Source organism: Amblyomma mixtum, chromosome 3, assembly GCF_055824585.1.
Source record: "Amblyomma mixtum isolate Tamu chromosome 3, ASM5582458v1, whole genome shotgun sequence".
NCBI lineage: Eukaryota > Metazoa > Arthropoda > Arachnida > Ixodida > Ixodidae > Amblyomma > Amblyomma mixtum.
Window position 1 is genome coordinate 433,940,973 of NC_143014.1, and position 19,056 is coordinate 433,960,028.

A 19,056-nucleotide genomic window follows, 5' to 3' on the forward strand; every position below is an offset into this window, starting at 1 on the left:
CAGGCAGCGGCAGTGCCCTCACTGGCCTTAGACGACATCCATGCGCTTCAAAAATCGAGTACTATTGCAGTCAGGGTCTTCTCGCGCAATTTTCGCGTGCTGCTGTGCTGCGATTCGCCTCCCGTTAGTCTCTTTCTCGGCAGTTAGTCCGTTGAGTTTGCGCACGGCGCGCATTTTTGGCAAGGAGTGTGTCGTGTGCAAATTTAGGGACTAAAGAGCCCTTTTTAGGACTAAAGTTGTCTTTACTCCCCCCTGGGCCGGTTTTTTTCTGAGAGTGCAAAATCCACAAGCCTGCCACGACCAGTTTTCGGCTGGATCGATGGACGGAAGGAAGATAGGAGCTTCCCCTTTGAAACTGGGTTGCAGGTGCCACCACGCTCGGCTTTTTTCTTTTAGATTTATTCCTTTAAATGTGTTATAAATCCATCTATAAATTCGCCATCACTAGCAAATGGAGACGCCACCTATCACGGTGCCCGCAACGTCAAAGCCTCAGCGCAGCCTTGGAAAGTTTGTCTTGCTTTCTGAAGATGGCGCTAGATGTCACAAGCTTCGGAGAAGTGGCAGTTCGCTCAGACGAGCTGTTTGTTCAGGTATCGCTGGAAGCTGTCCTTGAGCTGTCCGGACAGGAGCCTGGCGACCTGGTTCGGGAACTTCTTGAGCACCTTGTTGGCGGCGGATGTCACGAGTGGCGCCAGGGGCCATGGTCCGGCAACTGTCACGTCTGCGCCGCGCAGCGCCGTGATGTACACGAAGGCCACCCGCGCAGGCCCGCCGGAGGAGAGCTTACGTGGCAAAATCACGGTGACCTTGAGCGCCAACTGCCGCGAGAAGAGGTTCACCGATCCACGGGCACTGCGAACAAGCAACGACACCAACACAGCGCACTTTACGGCTTCCCACTTCGGGTTTTTGTCGCATCGAGCGTAGATGTTATCGAATAAATGGTTACGATGAAAGGAAACGCGCATTAGCTGTTAACGGAAAAGGGTCAAATTTGCCCTTACATTGCGGCGCATGCCCTTTGGCTACGCCTGATAAAGCATGCCAGCCTTTGCTGGCTAGAATCAAAATCTTAAGGCGCAGTCGTAACCAGAGAGCACGTGAACTCGAAGAGGCTTTTTTTCATTGATAAGTCAGGTGATGAATGCGTAAGCGATTCTAGTATCAAATTGTATAAGAAAAAAATTCCTGGCATGTGCGCTTAGGGAATGATTGGATAAGCATAAAGATATATATATATATATATATATATATATATATATATATATATATATATATATATATATATATATATATATATATATATATATATATATATGTTCTTTCTGAATAAAATCAGTCGCAAGTTTGCACCGAAACAAACAGTGCCTTCAGGGAAGCTGTGCGATGTCAGTGTGCGTTAAGAATCCCAAGGTAGTCGAGATTATTCTGGAGGCCTCCACATTCTTTCGTTCTTCTTTCACTCCCACCTCCCTCCCTTCCCTCAGAGCGCGGTTGGGGTCTCCATCGATAAGTGAGACAGTTACTGCGCTATTTCCTTTCCACACACAAACAAGAACAGTTAGTGCATCTTTAATTTCCTCAAAAACCAATTTTTAAGTCTCATTTTTTGAGGGAAAGACAGAAGGAGACAGTGAAAGTAGAAAGAGATTAAGAGGCAACGTGTAGTAGGTGGCTACGGATTAATTTTGACAAGAAATGAATCCGGAGCCCTGCCCTACGCGGTGCTTCTTGTGTCTTCCTTCTTTCACTCACGGTTCGACGGCAGCACTGCGGTGCCTAGTGGAAAAAACGGTAGTAAATAGGTAGTAACTGCTGCTATTTCCTCTCCTTGACTGTTATTACCTTCATAGTATCTTACGTCTACCTCATAAAACAAAAAAAAAAAAAGCGGAGATAACAAACGCGGCCGTTACTATAGGTAAAGGCGCGGTTATACTCCGACGTTTTCGGCGCGCGGGCGAGAACCGGTTGTGGTCGGATACGTCAGATCGGCGACGCTACGCCAGGCGCATTTCGGGAGCTCTACAGTCCAACCGCTCCGACGCGAGGCAGCGCATGCGCAGAACGTTTCTTCGTTCGAAAACCGGCTGGGAGAGGAGGCGAGTGGCGAAGGGGGTAGAAGGAAGGAGTGGCGTGGGAGGCGCGCGCGGTGCATTCTGGGCGGGCGGCTTCGGCGCGCTCTCGGCGCGGCCGCGCCGGAAGCCGCGGAAGCCGGAAGACCGCGCCGGAAGCCGCCGAACACGCTGGCGATCGGGCGCGCATTTCGCCGACGTGACGTCGCCGTGCCGCGCGCGCTACGTCGGAGTATAACCGCGCCTTAACGCTCTATTGCACTGAATAAGAAATACGCGATAGCATGCTTGACCGAATTATTCCGGTATTAATAACTGCAGTACTCCGAATAACATTGCTGCCTGATGCCACGCGTTTTTTCGGGCATGTTATGTGCGGCAGCCAATTACTACAAATCGGACCAATTCGGGCTCAAAAAAGAAGGAAAAACATCGGCCTTAGTCCTCTTCAGAAAACATCCTCACAATCCTTTGTAAGTTATTCATGGGAAATAAACATCTGCTATGATTGCAAAACCCAAAGCTGATACCACACGCTGATACACATTCACGGCCCGACACTTTTGTGGAGAAAAACGCGACATGAGTACGCTTCGAGGTTTACCGCAGCTTGTTGCAAAAGCGTGTATCAGCAAAATCAGCATGATGCAGTCTGAATAACAGTACTTTTGACAAAAATCCGAGTGGTATACCTCAACAACCTATGTTTCTTTCGTACACTGTATCCTTTCTCCTGTATCCTGTATCCTTGAATTAAGGGACGAGGGAGCGAGCAGAAGGAAGGAGAGATTTTTGACCGCGTGGAGTCGCTTAAAGGAGTATAGACACCTAACTTTTGGGTGCGTGTTTTCTTCTCTGTAATAAGGCCTAGGACATTATTATACACGGATTACCACGTGGTATCTTCCTACGACCGCTAAAAATAATTTACTATCGAAATTCTTTCTCGTGCTGTTTCAGTTTCAAGGCTGAACTCCATGTACGCGTAAACTCACGCGAACGCGAACGCGACGAGCGACGCCGTCGCGCGAAGCGAAATGCCCGTGTCGCTTGTCGTGCCGCTCAGATCTGCACTCGCAGAAAATTTCGCTCGTTGCCCGGAAACTTTTTCGCGTTCATGGACCTCAGCCTTCAACAGTCGAACGAGGGCTGTGACGTCAAAGAGAGGTTATAGAGGTCGCGTGAGGCACGAAATCGCTGCTTCTACATACGTTGCCATTCAGGCTCCTGAGGAAGGCTGGCTTCAGCACTGCAGTGAATTAAAACGACGACGCAGCGATTATATTGCAGCTTTTTCATGTTTCATGTTGCCTATAATCACTCTCTGACGTCACAGTCATCGTTCGACTGTTGAAACCGAAACAGCATGACAGAATGGATAGATTATAAACTATTTAGCGGTCGTCACTTATAAAAATGGTCTATAGACAGTCTACAGACTTCTTGTGGGCTCTATTGACTTCCTATAGATATTGCTTGTTGTCTAATCATAGTCTATGGACTGCCCATAGGCAAAAGTCTACCGAAAATGTATGGCCATAAATCTATAGATTGTCTATAGACTGTCTATAGCATTTGTATTGCCTATAGGCTGTTCTCTAGGATTTGTCTATAGATAGTCTATGGACTTTATAGACAGAAGTATTGTCTATAGACTGTCTGGAGTATTTGTATTGCCTGTAGGCTGTTCTCTAGGATTTTTCTATAGATAGCCTATGGACTTTATAGGCAGAAGTCTATAGACACTCTATAGACTTCTAAAACTTTTTTTGTAAGGGGTAGGCGAATACCACATGGTGATCCATGCATAGTAGTGTCTTCGCATCATTGCAAAGTAGAAAACATGCCACCAAATTAGGCGTCTACACTCCTTTAATTCACATGCACTGATATGTGAGCAGCCCCACCGTGGTGGCTGAGTGGTTACGGCGCTCGGCTGCTGACCTGAAAGACGCAGGTTCGACCCCGGCAGCGGTGGCCGAATTTCGATGAAGGCGAAATTCTAGAGGCCCGTGTGCTGTGCGATGTCAGTGCACGTTAAAGAACCCCTGGGGTGGTCGAAATGTCCGGAGCCCTTCACTACGGCGTCCCTCATAACCTGAGTTGCTTCGGGACGTTAAGCCCCAATAAACCAAAAAACCAAACCAATGACATGTGAGCCCACCCGAGCAGCATCTCCGGCGCCTCCCAGTCGTAGGCCAGCTCGCTGTTGTTGAGCGCCGTGTGGAGGACGACGGCCATGTGCGTGGAGTCGCAGCGCAGCACCACGGGCTCGAGCAGGTGCACCGTGGCGGCGCCCCAGAGGCGGCCGTTGCTGAAGCGCACCCCGCGCCACACGGGGCCGTCGCCCAGCACCAGGGGCTCGGTGGAGGCGAGCAGGGGCCGGGACTCGTCCATCAGCGTGCGCATCATGGCGTTGACGAACTGCTCGCTGCCGCATAGCGTGTCCAGGGTGCGCTTAGAGCGCCGAAGCACTGCACAGCGACGGGAAAAGGGGTGGGGAGGAGTGGAGATACATAAGCCACGTTTACATGAACGCGACAGCAGCGCATCGCATTTCCTACTGTATCCCGTGGAGCCGATGCGCTACTTGCGATTTCTGTTGGTGCGGCACGAGCGGCACCGGCATAATTTACCAATAATAAACGTAGAACACGCTGAAGTTTAATTTTTTATTGAATTAATGTACATTTATTAAAATATCAAGTACTATATGCAAAGAAGGTATTCATAAGTTTTTGCTTTTGTGCGCAACTACGATGAGCAGCTCGTTAAATAATGCACGTGACAAAATACCTCTGACGCAGTTTCGACGACTTCTGCTACGTCGTTTCCTGTGATGTCACATCTCTGAATTCTATTGGCTGACGGCCGCTTCGTTCGCAACGATCGCTGCGACTGTGCGGCGTGCGACCAACTGATTGGAAGCCTGCCGCAGCCGCTCTGCGACGGGAGCGGCGTGCCCTTCTGTCGCAGTGCGGCTGAAATCGCTGTGCGCTGTGGCAAGAATCGCATCATGTGAAACGGGCATCAAGTCCGATGGGACAGTGACCCTTCGCCCATTGCACGCGGCAGAGGGGTCCTGTGACCCCCATCTTGAGCCAAATCTGCTTTGTTATCCGGCGGGAGGGGGGGGGGGGGTATTGTATAGGCACGACAAGAAGGATGAGGGACACCTCCAAACCTGTTTCCATTCACCGCTGAAGTCGACTTGCCATTCTAGATCTACCCCCATCTGGCATTGATGCGATGCGCTTTCCTAGCGCATTATCATTGTTTACATGAATACGATGCGCTAAAAAGTTGATGCGATGCGCTGCTGTCGCATTCATGTAAACGCGGCTATAAAAGTAAGAAGTTGTTTCAGCGCTGCTCCAGGAGTCGAGCATATCTTTTAAGGCGAAAGCCTTCGGTGAATGAAACATGGTAGCGCCCTTCGAAGCATGGCTCCCGGCCTACGTCATCAGCGCACGTGTTTCTGGTCCGATGAGCAAAACATACACCCTACCGAGGAGGCTCTCACAGGAAGAAAGGCTGCGGGGCGTCTCGAATCGGGGAACACAGGCGGCGGGGCAGCACTCGACACCTGGTAAAACCGGCTCAGAACCGAAAGTGGACGATTTTGCCCATTGGGCCACACCTTTTCGACGTCACACTGTTTACATCAGGGGGAGGTCTATTCAGCCTGTTTGCATGTACTCGATAGAGTCGGGTCGAGTTTGCTTATCGGGTAAAAAAAAAACCAGTTGTCGGCTTCATGTAAACACTGTCGGGTCGAGTAAAATAAGCGGCAGAGCGAGTCGAGTTAACTCGCCTACAGGGGGTAGGTTAGCTCGCGTGACCCGCCCTTCTAAAAACATGGAGTCGGAGATTCGGGTTAGCGGGAGTGGAGAGGATAAATGCGAACCCGTTTTTTCGTATGCGCCGTCGCGCCCGCGAGACTTCGTGTCGCTTCAGTTGGACCCGTCTCGACTCGCTAAAGTCGAATTCATGTAAACACGCAGTCGTCGAGTTGGGTTGAACTTGCTCAACTCGATCGCCTGACTCTTACCCGCCGCTGTCGGGTTCATGTAAATGTGTCTATTGTTACTGCATTTTTCAGTGGGTTTACTTTCCTTAAATAGGGCACCGGTACTTCGCTTCGTCTCATCTCGCCTATAAGAAAACGTATTAGGGATAAATTTGCTCTATTTTTTAATGGCCATTCCCCGCACTTGTCCGTTGTGTGTTTGTCTGTCTGAAGCCGCTTTTGTGGCAGGCTGTATCTCAGGTGTCAGCCTCGTTGCCCTTTCCTTCTTTTAAAGAGTTGATTGAAGTTGCATACTGCTACTACTGGCAGGTATGACATTGAAAGATTACTTTACCACTTGAATGTAAGTTGTTCATGTGTTGTTTAGACGTTTAGCTAATGTTAGGGAAATGTTTTTTAGAAGCTTCTTTGCAAGGCTTCATATACTTTTGAACAAACAAGAAACCAGAGGTCATTAAGAAATGTATTAATTTTGAGAAAAAATTAGGCAGTGGCTTAGCTGTGGTTATGCCTGGATATTCAAGCGAAGAGCTTCACTTATGCTTGGTTTGACGTCATGGCTGTCGCAGTTGGCGCACAATGCACTGGGAGCACCACGATAACGGTGGAGGCGTTCGGCTGTCCACGCACTGCCTGTGTGGAGGCGGAGGAGGAGGGGGGTGGGGGTAGTGGTTTATTTAAAAAAATAAAAATAAAGAAGTAAAGCAAAAGACGGTTGCCGGCCGCGGCAAATGCTATCAATATCTTAGGCACCCGAGCTGCAGCCGGCGGAAATGAAAGGGAAAGGATAGTGAGGAGATGGGAGCGACTGCCCGCAGGAATGCGGAGAGGAGGGTTGCCGTATGCGACGCGGTCAACACGTGGCTGCAATGAAAGGTCAAACGGTGGGCGAGGAGGCGACGCCCATGCGCAGTAGCGCGCGGCTGCACCTGCGCTGCGTGTGACGTCACTCGGTCGCGGCATACGCGAAGCTCGGCTCCGACCCTCGTACAGAAGCTTCTCACAAGAAAAAATCTCGGCTCTACTTGGGCTTGACAAGCGAATGAGCTGGGTGAACAAAAGTATGAAGTGAAAGCTGCCAGCAGTCGGGTTTACATGAATGCGACAGAAGGCGACTCAAGCTGCTCAAGCCCACTTTTTGAGGGAAAACTGCAAAAAACGTCGAAGAAGAGAGTAGAGGACGGGTCACACTTTCCTTCTCAAAACTTGTCCTTTCTCTCGAAAAGTCGACTCACGACACATTCTGTCGCATCCATGTAGGTAAACGCGGCTAGTGTAGCACTTTTACATCGCCAGTGTAGCAACGTATTTTGTTGAGCACCGCACGAAAGAGGCGACAGACGAGAAAGCGACTCACATAACACGTTTTGCTGAGCTAGTACATCATTTTCTTAGGTAACATAATGGACCAACATTAAAAATAAACTCACGAGAGGGATACACAGCACTGTGTTGTAGACGATGAAATAAGAGAGATCTTTGGCATCCACAGTTCAAACGTCAATTATTTGCCAGGAGCTTTTCGTGGCGAAGGGGCTAGTAGCAACAAGGAAGTTAATATGTGTAAATTGTGTCACTAAAGCACGATTGGGACGTTTTTTTGCTGCATGTCGAATATTTTGTTTTGTGCAGGGCAATAATTTCCAAAGATACGGGGAAAATTGAGCTTGCTTTGCTAAAATGTGCGTGTCTGCGTTCTAGTCGAGCGTCGAGCTGTTACGAGTGATGAGAAGTTAGATTACAACACGCCCGATGTGAACCAACCGAGGTTATTGACCGAAAGACGCGAGTTTCGATGCCGGATGCGGCGGTCGAATTTCGATGGAGGCGAAATTCTAGAGGCCCGTGTATACTGTGCGATGTCAGTGCACGTTAAAGATACCCAGGCGGTCGTAATTTCCGGAGCCTTCCACTTCAGCATCACCCATAATCTGAGTCGCTTTGGGACGTTAACCCCCCTAAACCATCAACATCACACAGAGCGCACAATTTGCACAAAGAATCAGTGTACTTTGTTCTTTGGATCGACATTTAACGGCACCAATTTCTGGCCCCACTGTGCTCGCACTGCTGCGAAAACTTATTGAGCCAACGACCAGCTACAAATATTTAACTGTAGCCAATTGCCTAGCTATGGTATTTAAAAAGTTAATTATCAGAAATTAGCTAGCTCCTGCCACACATCTTGCATTGCAGCTCATACTGAGCGCAATGGGCACATCGTTACGTAATTGAAAACACAGCGAACTTCTTTTTAGTTCCGTGTTTTTGCGTTGTGCTTCCTATGTGTTTAGAGGCGTTCAATTGCAGTTAGCTGTTGTTGTTCACCTCGTAGAATGGCGCATACCCACACAGGGGGATCGGCCAAGAAGAGGGGTGCATAAATCCGCTAACTCTTCTTTTTTCTTTGCAAATGCCGCCTTTTTGAAATACACACGCATTACCAAGATTTTGAGACAAGCGCTTCTAGTTCCTTTGGTTGCCACCACGGGGCGCATATAGCTTTGGACATTCAAAAATAGCGCATTCATATCGTCCGCGACGAAAGAAAGAAAAATATAGAAGGAAGGAAAGGAAGGAAAACAAGGAAAGAAAGGAAGAAAGAAAGAAAGAAAGAAAGAAAGAAAGAAAGAAAGAAAGAAAGAAAGAAAGAAAGAAAGAAAGAAAGAAAGAAAGAAAGAAAGAAGGAAGTGACCCAGTGGCTGCAGAAAAAACGTGACAGACCACTAGGCTTAGCGGCAGTGGCCTTGATCGGTCCCGAATTCCTGGTAATGAGAGCTGGGAAACGATGCGGCCTTGAAAACGCTTTCTCGGTGAAGGGACACGTTCGAAAAGGAGCCGCGAAACAGCTTTCTATGGGACAAAGCCTGCGTTCACGACTGCCGCGCCTGTGATTTCGTTGTTCAATATAGTAGACAAATCTTCCATAGCCGGGTCACACGCTGACGGTTTAACCATTCCTCACCAGCAGCAGCTAGTCGCGTTCCGACGGTAGACTGGACCCAGCAGTGCAAGAAGTGCTAATTCTGACGCTGGTCCACCCTGTGCACCCACCTGTGGAGTCATGAGGCCCGTCGTCGAAGGTAGTCGTTAGGAAGGAGGCAACCACCAGCAACAGCAGCGCAGCAGCCATCGTGAAGACACGCGGAGCCGAGCGGCGCAGTCCGCAGCTCTGCCGCCGTGCCTCGGGCCGAGGAGAAGCTGGAGCCGTCCTCCAAGATGCATCGCGGGCTTCCTCAAAACAGCTACAAAGTCCCCCGCGAACTGGACACAAAGGCCGTCAAGCAGAAGACGAGGGTACAAGAAGCATTCTAGGCACTGTAGCGACGGCTTCGTCGATCGCTCCCCCCCCCCCCCCCCCCCCCCCTCGCACCCGAGCTGTGCAGAATGCCGAGAATCCGTATTGTCACCCTCACTGAAGGTGGAAGGGTGTCGAGGGGCATCTGTGGGCAGACAACCTTCTATCTTCAACGAATGCCGCTCCGAGTCAAAGCCACCTGCGTTTTTTTTTTTCCAATGCGCGCGGTGGACATTGTATTCCCTTTCAAAACCTGCCTCCCCCAACCGCAACTTCGAAATTCCACGCCGGGAGTTGTTCTCCTCCGTGTTCTCCAAGCTCACACGTTGTCAGCTCAGTCACTGACCTTTTTTTGAGGCCCGTAGTGCTTTGATGTCCGCGCGCCTCCACGCTAGCCGTCGAGGCACCCTAGCCCGAAGGGACTGTAGCACGTAAAGGCAACTGGTGCCCCCTACCGGACTGCGCGGTGCACATGCGTCCCGTGTTCACTGACGGCGTAGCAAGCCACACGTGAGTTTTGTCAGGAGCGAGGCTGGACCGAAATCGTGAAGCGAGAGATTTAGGCAAGTTCCCCCGCCAAGGTGAATAACTCGCAAACTCTGCCGGAACGAAACATGCGTAATGTTCAAGAGGGTATGCTGCACGGGGGGGCTATGAGGGACGATGTAGTGGAGGATTCATTTAGACCCCTGGTGTTCTTACGCGCATTGATGTCGCACAGCACACGGGCGTCTTCCATTTCACCCTATCGAAATGCGGCCGCCGCGAGCCGGTTTCGATCCCACGACCTTGGACTCGAAAGCCGAGCTCCAAAGTCAATGGGAATGTTCGAGAGGGAGAGAGAAAAAGATCGGATGGGTACGGATGAGCGTGTGTACTATGCTCCGCCCCCATTCAGAGTCGCTCAACAAAACTCCTCCGTGGCAAAAAGAGACCATGTTAAAGCTTTTCTTGTTACCGAAACAAGAAGGTAATCACGAGACTAAATTATTACTGCCAGACTGTTGATGCCTCTGGCTTGTTTAATAGGGCCAAACATTGCAAGTTTATTCGGTTCGCTGTTTCGATTGGTCAACAGAGTAATACAGGAACGCCGCGGACTGTGGCCAGTGGAACCAACTGCTGTTTTTTTTAAGTTTTGAATCAAGCAGGTGTTAGAAGTATGTCAAACGGATAAAAAGGCGTGTCATCTGTACAATTTAGGCTGAACTCCATGTACGCGAAAACTCACGCGAACGCGACAGCGGCAAGCGACGAGCGGCACCGTCGCGCGAAGCGAAATACCCGTGTCGCTTGTCCTGTCGCTCGGATCTGCACTCACAGAAAATTTCGCTCGTCGCCCGGAAGTTGCCAACGCGATTAGCCAATAGCAGCTAACCTGGCAGCGTACGTCACTACCGAGCCTCTTGCCGGCTCTGGCAAAGATGGCCCTGACTCTGGCCGGGATTCTTGCTTCACCACCGATTCGTCGTTGTCGCTACGCTGTGCCCCACGTTCACGGCAAACTAAATGCTCACGAAGCTTTCGCTTTCTCTGAACTTGCGTCAACCACAAAATTTTAGCGATAAAACACCCCAGATTTTCAGATTGCTTGTGTTTACGGTGCTGCTAGGCTTAGCGAGTATGCGTCGTTTGAGGTCGGAAAGCGCGCGAGGTTCAAACAGGTGTGCGCCCCACGTTCAGGCAACATGGCGGCGCCCGTGACAATAACATAAAATGACATGCAATGACATACAATGACAAAGCTGTAAACACGTTTTATTTGACATTTTTCTGCCCAAAATTGTAATCCTTGCAAATAATGTGACTCTTGTTATAAACGCAAACAGCTTTGCGGTGTATTATGCCAGCAACACTGATCGTCGTCTCCGTTTCGCGTTCGCGTTGTCGCTATTAAAGTGAGCTAGAAGGGGGTAGTGGGCTCACTCCTTAGCCGCCGCCATGCATTGCGGTGACGCCGTCTATGTCAACAGATTCTACTTCTCCGCGCCCCCGCGAGGCGGCACCACCGCCGCCTTCACTGTAGGAGCGTGCGTTGACGCGCGTTTGAGCCGCTGCCGCCGCTGCAGCCGCTGCTGTTTGCCTTCGCGTCTTGCGCGTTGCCATAATCAGTACACCAGCCTATCTTACGCAGAAAGTTTGATACAGATACTGGATGACGTCAAGAACCAGTCAGGACCCCTTTGAAAACCTATTTGGTATTATCGGCAGTCATCAGGTAGCAGTGACGGCCCCACTCCCAACACAGTTTTTGATAATGTCTTTTATTTAGTGGTCTTGTCAAGACAGTAAGCCAGGGGAACTGTGACCAGGGCGAGCTAGCCGCATTGCCAGATATAGACTTGTGCTGACACGCTTTCACATCAAGAAAGCACAAATGCAGCTACGAGTGTAAATAGGTCAGCCAGTTACTGCACCGACATCTGCTGACCACAGCCAGCATACAGCTAGAAGTGATTCTAGGCTGACATTTTACATTTCTGGGTACTTTGATAGAAAATGTAGTGAAAACGAATTGCGAAGCCTGTACAAGCCTACTAATCATGGCGCCGCAGGGAGGCTTTACAACTTTTCGCAACAATTTCCAAATTTCAGCCACCTTTCACAACATCTCAAAGAACAGCTATATTTTACTCGCGTCCACACGGTACTCGAATATGCCTCAGTGTGCTGGGACCCGCACACACAGGAACTTATTGATAAAGTGGAAAAAATACAAAACAGGGCAGTCCGCTTTGTATTTGGAAATAATTCCAGGACACTCAGTATCTCAGAAAGCAAAAGGAATCTTCAGTGGCCAGAACTTAAAACTCGAAGAAGAAATCTGAGATCAAAACTTTTACATAACATTTTCTATTCCAAGAGTGGTATAGACGGAACAAAATATATGAAGCCGCCTGTCTCGAAGCGAATTGGGACCACAACTTAAAGCTTCCTTCTAAAGGTATACTCTGCTATTCCTTTTTTCTGCGAACAATTCGCGAATGGAATGCTTTGCCGCCACATATTGTTAATGTTCTACCTAATGAAGCCTTTTTTCACTTGTTAAGTGCATGATTTTTTGTTTTTTGAATGTGAAGTGCCCCCCTGCTGTAATGCCGAAAGGCAATGCAGGTGCCAAATAAATAAGAGTCTGCTGTATCCGTCAGGTCAGCTGTACAGCTACATGAACAAACTAGAAAATATGTTCACGGAGTGTTTTTCCTGCAACTAGCTGCATTCGGACAGCATCATGGATGTACTCGGAGTTGTAAAAGAAAGGCTCTCGCAAGAAATCGGGTGCACAGCATGCCTCGCGTCTCACGGCTAACGTTATCAGCTTTTATCTAACGACACGGTTGCATTTTTTTTTTGGTGTTTGTGAAAGGAATGCTGGCGGATCAGGGAAGCGAGAAAAAACTAAACATTTAAAGTTGAGCCGCTGCTCATGAACCATGCACGTCCTATAAATCGCGGTTTTCATGTGCTCAGAACTCCATGGTGAGGCCTCACTTCTTTCCTATAGGTTAGTTCTCATGTCAATGTAAAAACTCCATATACGCTAATAGCCATTTCATTTTACAGTTATTTGAGATACTTTATCTACACTGAACAAGCGCGAGTAGTGGAGAATGTGCTGCTGCATGCTTTTAAGCTATGTTGAACACAACAATTTTAGCTAGCTCTGTTCCAGAAACGGTGTGAGCAGCAAGTTCACGAGCCAAAAGAAATGCGCACAACGAAACGGCGCTGACAGCTACAGCTGTAGCCAAAGAAATACCAAGAACGTATGCATGTCCTTGCACGCTTCGTATACTTGAAGCCGTGAATAATAATCCTCAGAAAGCGGGGCTATTGGGCACCGCAATCATTTTCATACAGGTGTGCATTCATGTTTCTGATCTGCGTTGCGGGAGGTACGCCGGAGAGGAGCCAGAAACGCGTTTGCGGTTCGAACACGGTAACCTGTTAGTTCATCGTGTGCTACCGGTAGCAGCATTATTTATTATTATATTCGACGTCTGTCTATCTGCTTCATGCAAGTCTAACAAATGGGACTGAAGGCAGCGAGTTTTTCCAAGCCAGACTGCCGCGAGAAAGCTGCTCAACCAGCAAAGCGCTACAGTGAAGTCGCCGGTGGCGCCACCCCGTGCGTGTAACATATACCGCGTCAGGGAAAGAGCCCCAGCGAGCCCACTACCCCCTTCTAGCTCACTTTATCGCTATGCATGGAGCTTGGCCGGTGGGCGAAGGAGCGACAGCCAGCCGTCGTCGCCGCGCTGCCTCGTCGCTTACTTTTTCGCGTACATGGAGCTCAGTCTGCTCCATGTACGCGAAAAAGTAAGCGACGCGACGAGGCGGCGCGGCGACGACGGCTGGCTGTCGCTCCTTCGCCCACCGGCCAAGCTCCATGCATAGCGACAACGCGAACGCGAAACGGAGACGACGATCAGTGTTGCTGGCATAATACACCGCAAAGCTGTTTGCGTCCCGGCAAGAGTCACATTATTTGCAAGGATTACAATTTTGGGCAGAAAAATGTCAAATAAAACGTGTTTATAGCTTTTTCATTGTATGTCATTGCATGTAATTTTATGTTATTGTCACGGGCGCCGCCATGTTGCCTGAACGTGGGGCGCACACCTGTTTGAACCTCGCGCGCTTTCTGACCTCAAACGACGCATATTCGCTAAGCCTAGCAGCACAATAAACACAAGCAATCTGAAAATCTGGGGTGTTTTATCGCTAAAATTTTGTGGTTGACGCAAGTTCAGAGAAAGCGAAAGCTTCGTGAGCATTTAGTTTGCCGTGAACGTGGGGCACAGCGTAGCGACAACGACGAATCGATGGTGAAGCAAGATTCCCGGCCAGAGCCAGCGCCATCTTTGCCAGAGCCGGCAAGAGGCTCGGTAGTGACGTACGCTGCCAGGTTAGCTGCTATTGGCTAATCGCGTTGGCAACTTCCGGGCGACGAGCGAAATTTTCTGTGAGTGCAGATCCGAGCGACACGACAAGCGACACGGGTATTTCGCTTCGCGCGACGGTGCCGATCGTCGCTTGCCGCTGTCGCGTTCGCGTTCGCGTGAGTTTTCGCGTACATGGAGTTCAGCCTTAAGAGCGATGCGCTTTACTTTTCGAGGTTGTGCTGGTTGCGCGATGACGGAAAGTTATCGGCTAAAATTCGACATCACGGACGACGTTAGCGCTTTCTGTACAGTGCCTGTACTTTCTGTGAGCAAGACAGGTAGATGATGTAGCCGGCGTCAACCTTGCGTTGAGAGCTCGATCAATGCGCAACACACATTTCCAGTCATGCGCCAGACATGCGCCGGTCATTTCCAAGATGCGTAAGCATTTCATCTGTTATCATCAATCACTCATTGGCTTTCAACTTTGCTTGCCACCGCACGTGCATTTCTTGCTTTTTCCGGATCATCCCACGAATACCTTGATGCTCTTTATTTATTTATTTTTCTTGTCTTTTATAATATGTAGTGTGTGTTAATTGTGCCTGCCTTCATCATGCTTGTAGTTACCCCAACTGTAGCCCCTCCTCATGTAATGCTCTCGGGCCCCTGAAATGAAGTGAAAATGAAATGAAAGTGAAAATATGAAGTGAAATGAAATGAAGGTGAAAATAAGGCATTAAAAATAGAAAAAAATTGAGGGTACACTCAAGCTCCACCTGAAGGTTTATGGTTGGTTTATGGTTTATGGGGTTTAACGTCCCAAAGCGACTAAGGCTATGAGAGACGCCGTAGTGGAGGGCTCCGGAAATTTCGACCACCTGGGGTTCTTGAACGTGCACTGACATCGCACAGTACACGGGCCTCCAGAATTTCTCCTCCAAAGAAATTCTAGCCGCCGCGGCCGGGATTGAACCCGCGTCTTTTGGTTCAGCAGCCGAGCACCATAAGCACTGAGCCACCGCGGCGGCGCTCCACATGCAGGGTACGCCGCGATAGCGTATTGGGTTAATTCCCATACATGCAGAAAGCCATTCTCTACTTTACATTCACAGACCCCTGGGAGTCTTCATACCCTTCCTGGCGCAGTGGTGCAGCGGTGAAGCGATGTGCCACTGGCCTGCAATGGCAGGCAGTGGCAGTCCTAAGGGAAGGGGGTCGCCTCCCCGCCCCACTTCCAACAAAGCCACTTCCCAGAACTGTGTAATGAAGGCCGCTAATCTCACTGGTGAAATGTCGGGGCAGGTGCTTTGACCTTCATGGACATGTCGTGGCGGGATATCTCAGCCGTCGGCCTGTTTTCCCTGGTATCGACAATGAATATTGCTCGCGTAAAAGTTAACATTCAAAGATTGAGTAATGGTATAAAGTCTATAGCGTTCTCCATTTATTTTTCAACAACAAAGCGCCCAAAATTTTTTGTGTAAATAAAATAAATAAAAAATCGCGTTTTCTATTTTTTTTCTTTTTTGATATACGGTGTTTTTACGGACATACGATATAATTTTTTTTTAATAAGTAAAAATAGCGGTCATTGTCAGCGACATGTGCGCGGTGTTCCAGCCCTTACCACAGCCTCTCAACATGCTAGAGCAGTCTGCCTAAATAAAATAAATAAATGTTAAATGCAGCATGCAAAAAAAATTACTCCTTATTCCAGGGGTTCAAAGGAAAGAAAGGCTAGACATTTTCAACCAATAAACAGGTAGTAAATGTTACTACCTTGCAGTTACTACGTACTGTCACTACCTAGGTAGTCATATATGTGACGGTTGTTGCTACCCCAAAATGTAGCAACCTCAACTAACTTTTTTTTTAGAGTGGGGCCAGGCCAGCGCGCCGCTCAAATACTCTACAAGTTTAGCTACGATGTCAGACCGTCCAGCCCCAGTAAACGATGTCACCACAGATACTACGGAAAATGATTGCTTTGGGAGTACAGAAATATCAGAGAGAGTAGCCAGAAAAAAAAAAACTCCGACAACTGTTTCGTAAAAGCACACGTTAAGAAATTTACAAACGGCGATTGTTATATAGTTCTTCATTGAAACCGGATGGCACTAATCATACCGGGCGTTTGTTTTTAGTTAGTACAGATATTAGTTTAAAGCTGCGATATTAATTTAAAGCCGTGCAGTCTGGGCAGATTGATTGAACGGGCAAAAATAAGTCCGTGATAGGACGAAGTTAAAAAACGAAGGCTTAATTAACATGAAATCATTATTTTTTAATTTTCTGGTTTCAGGGCACATGATTTTCTTTCGGAATTGAGGCCGCCAAACACCGCAATGTGATCTCACCGCAGTACAACCTTGTGCCCTAAAACAGGAATGAAATATTTAGTTAGTACTTAACACCATAAGTTATTAGCCGTCTTTAACTGTATCATTCCGCCTCGCCATTCAATCGGCTAGCAGAAACTTCACTGACGTAGCGATATAATAGCGCAGATTAAGACAGGACACACGAAGAAGACACGTGTGTCCTGTCGTGTGTCCTGCCTTAATCTGCGCTATTATATCGCTATGATCATGCACCAACAAGCCCAAAAAGCTACGCTTTTCACTGACGTACCTTTCACGGCTTTTAAATTTGAGATCATGGACTGAAAATGAAACACCCTGTAAATACGTCCTGTACGAATGCGAAAACGGCAGGCGTGTAAATGATTCGACCGTTTATTTAGCGACTCAGTCCGGAGTCAGCCGACGGAGATGACGTCCTCGCCCTCGACCAGCGACGGCAGCCGGCGGATGACGTCACGCACATTGACATGCGCCACGTAGATGTCGTCTCCGATGGGCATGCCGCCCCGGCGCCTGCCGGCGGCCGCGTTCACCGGGTCGTATGGCTCCTCGCCCAGCTTGGGGCCCGAGTAGCCAGAGTCCTCGTCAACCTGCAAGGGCGGTGTGTGAATAAACAGGAGAGTCGTCATCGAGGGCGGCCGAGTTTCGAAGCATGCTCGGATGAGGTGACAACGACTGAATCCACCCCTATATTATAGTGGACTCGACCGTTTATATATAATTAACTTTTTAATTTCTTATCCCTGGGGATGGATGGATGGATGGAAACAACTCTATTACACACACACACACAAAAATTCTTCCAGGGTGGTCCCCGTATCCAATTTTCGTTCTTAGCAAAAAATGATTCAATCACTCCTTGTGCTACGCTGATGTTTGTCCGGGAGGAAAGACGCATTTCTTGCTGAAAACTTCAGGCTTATAAATCCACCCACCAGTTTGTTCAAAGACGTCGGTACCGAAAATGACTCCGTGATTGCTGTCGGGCAGAAGAGAAGGTGGTGTATCCTAGCCTCAGAGAGCCGCGTTTCACTGTCCTGACGTTAGCGCAGCTTGCTTTGAAAAGCTGCCAGTGGCGGCAATACCTGCTTCTAATTTTGTGGTCTTTCCTAGCTTATAAAATCACTGTTACCATCAGTGATGGGTCATTCATCATTCGTTCATCATCAGCCTGACTACGCCCACTTCAGGGCAAAGACCTCTCCTATGTCTCTCCAATTAATCCTGTCGTTTGCTAGCCGCAGCCACAGTATCCCAGAAAACTTCTTAATCTCATCCGCCCACCTAACTTTCTGGCGCTCTCCTTCCCTCAGCTACAAAAAGAAATTTAACGAAGAAGATGACACATGTGCAGTGTGTGGTAGATCTGTGGAAACAATTGAACACCTCATAATCAATTGTGATGGTATCCATCCGGATGTCGATGCAGGCACAGTCACTCTTCCTGAGGCCCTAGGGTTTAAAGATAACAATGGTCATGTAAATAGATCAGCAGTGGAAGTTAGCAAAAAGCGATTGGAGGATTGGTGGCTGAAAAGCGGAGATGTGGCATAAGATGAGAATTGTAGGAAACCATAGGTAAAGATGATGGCGAATCTGAATGAGAACACAGTAAACAAAAAAATAGTAAAGAAAGAAAAGCTGAGCATGGTGGCAATTGCCACCACCCCGTTTCAAAGGGGGCGCTCCCATCCATCCATCCATCCATCCATCCATCCATCCATCCATCCATCCATCCATCCATCCATCCATCCATCCATCCATCCATCCATCCATCCATCCATCCATCCATCCATCCATCCATCCATCCATCCATCCATCCATCCATCCATCCATCCATCCATCCATCCATCCATCCATCCATCCATCCATCCATCCATCCATCCATCCATCCATCCATCCATCCATCCATCCATCCATCCATCCATCCATCCATCCATCCATCCATCCATCCATCCATCCATCCATCCATCCATCCATCCATCCATCCATCCATCCATCCATCCATCCATCCATCCATCCATCCATCCATCCATCCATCCATCCATCCATCCATCCATCCATCCATCCATCCATCCATCCATCCATCCATCCATCCATCCATCCATCCATCCATCCATCCATCCATCCATCCATCCATCCATCCATCCATCCATCCATCCATCCATCCATCCATCCATCCATCCATCCATCCATCCATCCATCCATCCATCCATCCATCCATCCATCCATCCATCCATCCATCCATCCATCCATCCATCCATCCATCCATCCATCCATCCATCCATCCATCCATCCATCCATCCATCCATCCATCCATCCATCCATCCATCCATCCATCCATCCATCCATCCATCCATCCATCCATCCATCCATCCATCCATCCATCCATCCATCC

At 48.7% G+C, this 19,056-nt stretch overlaps 2 protein-coding genes across 2 annotated transcripts in view; both read right to left on the bottom strand.

Moving 5' to 3' along the window:
• Positions 1-389: 389 nt before the first annotated feature.
• On the bottom strand, positions 390-9,348 carry LOC149358168 (uncharacterized). Its single transcript, XM_089578041.1, has 3 exons — positions 9,163-9,348; positions 4,243-4,552; positions 390-855 (listed from the first exon to the last, which is right to left on the bottom strand). Exons 1-3 carry the CDS (start codon positions 9,239-9,241, stop codon positions 573-575), a joined length of 672 nt encoding a protein of 223 aa, XP_089434167.1. The 5' UTR covers positions 9,242-9,348; the 3' UTR covers positions 390-572.
• A 7,664-nt stretch (positions 9,349-17,012) lies between these two features.
• The window catches only part of LOC149358169 (myophilin-like), a 47,798-nt gene continuing 45,754 nt past the window's right edge, over positions 17,013-19,056 (bottom strand). The window contains exon 4 of the mRNA XM_089585091.1: positions 17,013-17,248. Coding sequence (XP_089441217.1) covers positions 17,054-17,248 — 195 coding nt within the window. The 3' untranslated portion in view covers positions 17,013-17,053. The remainder of the gene's footprint in view (positions 17,249-19,056) is intronic.